Source organism: Myotis myotis, unplaced genomic scaffold (genome assembly GCF_014108235.1).
Source record: "Myotis myotis isolate mMyoMyo1 unplaced genomic scaffold, mMyoMyo1.p scaffold_m19_p_2, whole genome shotgun sequence".
In the NCBI taxonomy this organism is placed as follows: domain Eukaryota; kingdom Metazoa; phylum Chordata; class Mammalia; order Chiroptera; family Vespertilionidae; genus Myotis; species Myotis myotis.
Genome location: NW_023416324.1, coordinates 95,258,424 through 95,265,609, shown reverse-complemented (window position 1 = coordinate 95,265,609; position 7,186 = coordinate 95,258,424). Strand labels below are relative to the sequence as shown.

Below are 7,186 nucleotides of genomic sequence, written 5' to 3'. Positions count from 1 at the left end.
CGGGGGCGATTCTGAGCATTCCTCCCCAACATCCGTTATCTCTGCGAGCCCGCAGCCCCGCGCGTGTGCAGATGGAGACTGGACCGGGACGCGTTAAGTTCTTGGATTTATTTATTTGCTCCTTGTTATTACACTTACTAATGTCACTGAGCCCGCAGCCTGATGACCCCTCCACTGAGCTGGGCAGGGCAAGAGAGGATGGCGCGCTGCGAACCAGAGGGACCCCGCACGCTCCCCGAAAGGCAGCGCTGGGAAGCCTTCTGGCTTCAGCAGCCCGCAAAGGCCCTCGGGCAGCCAAAGGTTCCAGGGGGCCGAGGAGCAGGGCGTCCCGCAATGGGGCGGCCACAGCCGGACTGGGTGAGCCACCGCCGGAAGCTCCCGGCAAAGCCCCCTTTCCTCCTATTTGTACTGGGGAGGGGTCACGGGGACGGCGAGGTGGGGTCGACAACTCCTTCCCCACCAGGCACAGAGCACGACTGTGACTGAGCCCATACAACTCTGTAACCCAGCTCAGGACAGAAGCTCCAGGTGGGGAAAAACTGGAGACGCCTGTGAACTCAGTGAGTTCACTGGGCGATCGGGAGAGGAGGAAAGGGAGAGAGAGGAGAGGTGATGGGGGAAAGTAGGAGGGACCGGGAAATCCCGAAGCTGGAGCCGGCCAGGTCGGCCAAGAAATGAGAGACAGCCAGCGCGAGTTGGAACTCCAGGACTCGGCGGTGACATCTGTGAGCAGTGGACGGAGGAAGGGTCTGTGTGGGGCCCGAGAGGGCTCAGGAAATCTGCGAAAACAATGGACGTCCGTGCGGAGGGCCGGGGGTGACATAGACAGTGACCGGCGCCGGCGGCGGAGGGGGCGAGCGCAGGCCGGACGCGGGCAGGGACTTGGGCTCGGGACCCCGCCGGCCGGCGTGCGTGTGGTCAGCGCGGCGGTCCTCCCGCGGCCCCGCGCGGCCCGGCGGGGCTCGGCCTCCCGCTCACTCAGAGGCGGTTCTCGGCCCCCATTGGCTGCTGCTGCAGCAGGAGGGCGGGGCTCCGCTGCCCGGAAAAAATGTAACTGCGTAAAAAAGTCCTCGCCTGGGTGACGGATGCTCAAAAGTTCAGAAGTTTTCCAATGCTTCCTTAAGCGGCCCGCGCGCGAGAGACTGAAAAAAAAAGGTGACGCGGGGCCCGGGAAGGCGGCCGGCGCGCGGCCCCCCGCCCTGGTGATTTGGCCGCCTTCGCCGGCGGCTGGGGCAGTCTCCTGGAAGGAGCAGGCGGTGTGGCGAGAAGGGCGCCTTCTTGTTTTTTCAGTTTTGGCTCTTTTTTCCGTTCTCGCCTGGAAGTGGCTCCGCGAGTTCCTTCAAGGCCGTTTGCCGCGTCCTGGTCCGGCCCTCTCCCCTAGCACCGACCCTCCTCCGCGGCCGGCGCCGGCCCCGCAGTGGCTGGAGGCGCCCCGGGAGCCCGAGCGAGCGCAGGGAGAGGCCGCGCGCAGCTGGCGGCTCGGGGAGGCGGCGGCGGCCCGACACCAGCTCCGCGAGGCCCGGACTCGGACTGGGCGGCCGGCGCGGCGCGGCCGACCTGAGCGAGGGTGGGGGGCGGCGGGCGGCGCGGGGCGGCGGCGAGCGGGGGCCATGCAGGCGCGCTACTCCGTGTCCAGCCCCAACTCCCTGGGAGTGGTGCCCTACCTCGGCGGCGAGCAGAGCTACTACCGCGCGGCTGCGGCGGCGGCCGGGGGCGGCTACACCGCCATGCCGGCCCCCATGAGCGTGTACTCGCACCCAGCGCACGCCGAACAGTATCCGGGTGGCATGGCCCGCGCCTACGGGCCCTACACGCCGCAGCCTCAGCCCAAGGACATGGTGAAGCCGCCCTATAGTTACATCGCGCTCATCACCATGGCCATCCAGAACGCCCCGGACAAGAAGATCACCCTCAATGGCATCTACCAGTTCATCATGGACCGCTTCCCTTTCTACCGGGACAATAAGCAGGGCTGGCAGAACAGCATCCGCCACAACCTCTCACTCAACGAGTGCTTCGTCAAGGTGCCCCGCGACGACAAGAAACCGGGCAAGGGCAGCTACTGGACGCTGGACCCGGACTCGTACAACATGTTCGAGAACGGCAGCTTCCTACGGCGGCGGCGGCGCTTCAAGAAGAAGGACGCCGTGAAGGACAAGGAGGAGAAGGACCGGCTGCACCTCAAGGAGCCGCCGCCGCCGCCCCCCGGCCGCCAGCCTCCGCCCGCGCCGCCGGAGCAGACCGACGGCACGGTGCCTGGACCGCAGCCGCCGCCTGTGCGCATCCAGGACATCAAAACCGAGAACGGTACGTGCCCCTCGCCGCCCCAGCCCCTGTCCCCGGCTGCCGCCCTGGGCAGCGGCAGCGCCGCCGCGGTGCCCAAAATCGAAAGCCCCGACAGCAGCAGCAGCAGCCTGTCCAGCGGGAGCAGTCCCCCGGGCAGCCTGCCGTCCACGCGGCCTCTGAGCTTGGATGGCGCGGAGCCCGCGCCACAGCCACCGCCCGCGCAGCCCGCGCCGCCGCCGCACCACAGCCAGGGCTTCAGCGTGGACAACATCATGACATCGCTGCGGGGATCGCCGCAGGGCGCGGCCGCAGAGCTCGGCTCGGGCCTCCTGGCGTCGGCGGCCGGGTCCTCGCGCACGGGCATCGCACCCCCGCTGGCGCTGGGCGCCTACTCGCCGGGCCAGAGCTCCCTCTACAGCTCCCCCTGCAGCCAGAGCTCCAGCGCCGGGAGCTCGGGCGGGGGCGGCGGCGGTGGGGGTGGCAGCGCAGGGGGCGCCGGGACCTACCACTGCAACCTGCAGGCCATGAGCCTGTATGCGGCCGGGGAGCGCGGTGGCCACTTGCAGGGCGCGCCTGGGGGCGCCGGCGGATCAGCCGTGGACGACCCCCTGCCCGACTACTCTCTGCCCCCGGTCACTAGCAGCAGCGCCTCCTCCCTGAGTCACGGCAGCGGTCAGGAGGCCGGCCACCACGCTGCAGCCCACCAAGGCCGCCTCACCTCGTGGTACCTGAACCAGGCGGGCGGAGACCTGGGCCACCTGGCCAGCGCGGCGGCGGCGGCGGCGGCGGGCTACCCCAGCCAGCAGCAGAACTTCCACTCGGTGCGGGAGATGTTCGAGTCGCAGAGGATCGGCTTGAACAACTCTCCAGTGAACGGGAACAGTAGCTGTCAGATGGCCTTCCCTTCCAGCCAGTCTCTGTACCGCACATCTGGGGCTTTCGTCTATGACTGTAGCAAGTTTTGACACCCCCATCTCAAAGCCTAACTGAATCGAACCCCAGCACAGGAACAACCAAAAGAACCATCCATGCAAAATCGAAACCAAAAAAAAAAAAAAAAATCCAATTTAAAAAATCTTGAAAAATATTCACCAAACCAGCGAACAGAATCCCTCCAAAAGTCAACTCACCAGCACACAAAAAACTATTTTCTTAAAAGATTAATTGAGAGCCACCTCCACTTTGCCTTATCTAAATAAACAAAACCATAAACCATTTTACACAGAGACAGCAAAATCATGGTTTATTAAAGGACAGTGTTACTGCAGATAACACGTAAGTTTCTTCTTGCTTTTAAGAGAGCACGCTTTCCTTTTCCTCCTCTCTCCCATGCCCTGGCCCTTTTCCTTCCCTCACCTCTCACCTGTAAGATATTATTTTATCCTATGTTGAAAGGAGGGGAAAAGTCCCCGTATATGAAAATCGCTTTCTTTTTATTCATGGACTTGTTTTTAAATGTAAATTTCAACATAGTAATTTATTTTTAATTTGTAGTTGGATGTCGTGGACCAAACGCCAGAAAGTGTTTCCAAAACCTGACGTTAAATTTCCTGAAACTTACATTGTGCCTTTTTTTCATTATAAAAAGGGAAACTGTATTAATCTTATTCTATCATCTTTTCTTTCTTTTTGTTGAACATATTCATTGTTTGTTTATTAATAAATTGCTATTCAGTTTGAATGATACCTATATGTCTGGATATTTTAATACAGCCTTAATTATTATAAGAAAAATATTTCAGAGCTTAAAACACTAGGAATTACCTTTCTCCTCCTAAATCTCTGAAAAATGGAGAAACACTATTTCCTATCAAATTTCACATAGAAGTCTCTTTTGGTTTACTTTTCCCCTACAGCATCTGCAAAATGTTCTATATAGTTAGCTTGCTTTGCGGCTACTTAAAACATATTTTTCTAAATAGATCTGAGTTGGCGTATACACAAATACATTTTCTCAGTAATGACAGAACATGATTTGGAAATTGTATGCCCATGAATCAGCAGTCTTTACCACAGTGATACCTGTGTGTCCAGAGAGGTGAATGTGCCTCTGGATAGACACATACATATTTGGCTTGTGTAGCACATAAAAAATTAGGATGTGTATTATACATCCCTGTGAACCAAATGCAGGATAGATTTTTTCCAATTTTTTCACTCATTTATTAGAGGAAAAATAAACCATTTTTAAATGTATGTATATAAGACATCCACATTTACAATCCTCCATGTGTTATGAAGAAGGATTAGTTTTTTTAAAATGTACTGTGTGTTGGAAAGGGGAATTTAATCTTTGGGAAACTATTTTAGAAGATATGTTTGTAGAGCAATTATTTTTTGAAAAAGTTTTAAAGCAATAACAAGAAAGGAGAGAGGGGCAGAGTATTTTAGTCTAGGGTGTTGTTTTTTTTTTCCAATCCAATTTTTCTTGCTAATTTACAGTTAAACGTAGGGGGCAATCGGATTGGCCCTCCCCCTTTGTAAATAACCCAGGAAATGTAATAAATTCATTATCTCAGGGTGATCAGCCCTGTCAATCAGACTTTAGGGAGATGGTGATTTGATTACAGACATTCAGGGCCTTTCAGTTTGTTTTCGAGATAATACAGTTTCCTGCTATCTGCCGCTCCTATCTAGAGGCAACACTTAGCAGTAATTGCTGTTGCTTGTTGTCAAAATTTGATCATTGTTAAAGGATTGCTGCAAATAAAAACACTCTAATTTCAGTCAAAAAGTGCTTTACATGGCCTCTGATTTACTCGGGTCCTTTTTGCTCAGAGCCGTAACTTAATAGCCAGGGAAGGTTGCTGCGGCGCAGGGCACGGTGTCTCCTCGGTCAGGTTGGCTGGGGCTGGCCCCGCTGCTGTTTGTGAGGCTACGCGCGGCCGGCGCAGCGCTCGGTCCTAGGGCTGCCAGGAGCTCCCTCGGGTACCCCGCTTTGCTGGATGGTGAAGGGAAAGAACCCATTGACAAAGCTCGTAGAGTTTGTGCGTTGGTCCACTTTTGCGAGCCGAGCGTGGAGCCGGGGTTTGAGGACAAAGGGTCTGGTGGCCGGAGCTGGGTTGTCCAGGCCCGGAAGGAAAGCGGCAGCAGGTGACCGAACGGTCACCCGTCCCTTATGACCGGGTGACCCATCCCCAGCCCGGGCAGTTCTAACAGCGGGAGACGTGCCTGGTTCAACTTTTTGGAACAGGGGGACGGCGAGTGGAGGCCTGCGGCTCTCCGCGGGCCCTCCGAGGGGCGTCTCTCGCGGCCTGACGCCGGCCTCCGGACGCCGCTCCCCACTGCAGGCCCTTCGGCTAATTAGTGTAATTACCCGCCGCGGCCCGGGCCCGCTTGTTTGTGTTTGGAGCTCCTTCCTCTCCCCACCTCGCCCCCGCCCCGCCCCTTCGCTGGCTCCTCACTGCCTCCTCCTGAAACCTGCTGTTTGGGGAGAAAATAGAGCCCACGAAGTCCTCGGCTGGGTGGACGGGTGGGAGCGTGGGGGACGGTGGCACCGGGCAGGGGTGTGTGTGGAGCGCACGGCCCTCGTCGCCCGGCTGGGGAGCCGCGTGAAGGCAGCGGGTTCTGCTCCTCACCCTCTCGCCACCCGGACACAGCGCTTCCCGTGTACACTGCTCGCCGCCTTTGTTTTGAAGACACACGTGTGTTTGGGAGCTCATCCAGGGTGGGAAGGTCACAGGCACTCCGTGGCTCCCCGAGACAGGGCACCCCGCGCCAGCCCGCAAACTGGGCAGCCACGGGTTTGCAGGAGAACCCCGGCCGGGGCCCCTCGGCCTGGACGCGCCGACCTGCCGGATTCAGCGCTGGGGCTCCAGGCGAGCCTCCCCGGCAGGGCTGCGTCCCCTCGGAGTGTGAAGTCAGTTGACGGAGGCCCCAAATCACTTCGCTGTGGCAGGCGAGGGAGTCGCTTAGCGGCAAGAATGAGAGGCGTGCAAGCGGGCCCCGGGTTTCGAGTGCCCGCGACCCTCTGCAGCCGCGACCTGGGGTTTGTGGCCCCAGGGCATCGCGGCTGCAGTCAGCCCGGGGCCTAGATCCAGCCTGACCCTGCTGCCCAGAGCCAGGCAGGGGTCACGGGACACAGAAGTGGGCGCGCCGGGAAAGGTCGGCCCTGGCGCCCCAGGGAGCGCTGGTGGCCTGAGCTGGAGTGGGAGCGCTGGGTGAGTTCTTCCTGGTCCCGCCAGGATGTGGAGTGGGCTTCGGTCGCCCCTTGCTCCTCCTTTCTGGGTCCCCAGTCCCTGTGGCTGGAGAGGGAACCGGTAGGAGTATTCTGGCATTAGTGGACCAAGAGGAGCCCCTGGGCAGCGTTTAAGTGCTTGCATGGGGAAGGCGTTTTAACAATCGGTTTTGCCCTTTTGGTTTCCAGCGTTTGAAAATTAGGCATGAAGACATACGTGTCCAGGAAGGTGTTTGTGTCACACCTATATAGCAAAGGTAGTTATTTCTACAGGAATTGCTATGTTTGAGTGGAAGGTCAAACGTTCTACTCATTATTCTGACTTTTGAAACCACAATGTAATGGTTTCTACTATCACTATATTTGCACTTGAATTCTTATGTCTCATTTAAGAAAAACCAACTCCTGCCAGCCTTATTTAATCTGGAAGAACTCCTGATTCCTTAGTGGTTTGCACATTTGATCTGTACTTTTTCAGCAATAAGGATATTTTTTCCTGTAAACTATTAGAAGAAAACTCCTTGATATTTAAACTAACAAATAGTACATTTTGAAATTAGCTGGCAACACGGAATGAACAGGACCCAACAATGGGGACTTGGCTAATTTCAAAATTAGCCTCTGTAGATGGCTTTAGGGTAGCATTTTGTCACTTATGTAGCACTGGACACATTTATTTTCTTGGCAAATGCCAGCATGGTATGTGCATCTGAAAGCTTGCAT

The 7,186-nt window shown here is 57.1% G+C and overlaps 1 protein-coding gene across 1 annotated transcript; it reads left to right on the top strand.

Annotated features, from left to right (window-relative positions):
• Positions 1–1,066: 1,066 nt before the first annotated feature.
• On the top strand, positions 1,067–3,524 carry FOXC1 (forkhead box C1). The gene has a single exon (XM_036350991.1). It carries the CDS (start codon positions 1,086–1,088, stop codon positions 3,249–3,251), a length of 2,166 nt encoding a protein of 721 aa, XP_036206884.1. The 5' UTR covers positions 1,067–1,085; the 3' UTR covers positions 3,252–3,524.
• Positions 3,525–7,186: the final 3,662 nt, after the last annotated feature.

What these genes read in the sequence shown, in the direction of transcription:
- FOXC1 (XM_036350991.1), top strand. Translation starts at nt 1,086, where the DNA reads ATGCTCAAAAGTTCAGAAGTTTTCCAATGCTTCCTTAAGCGGCCCGCG.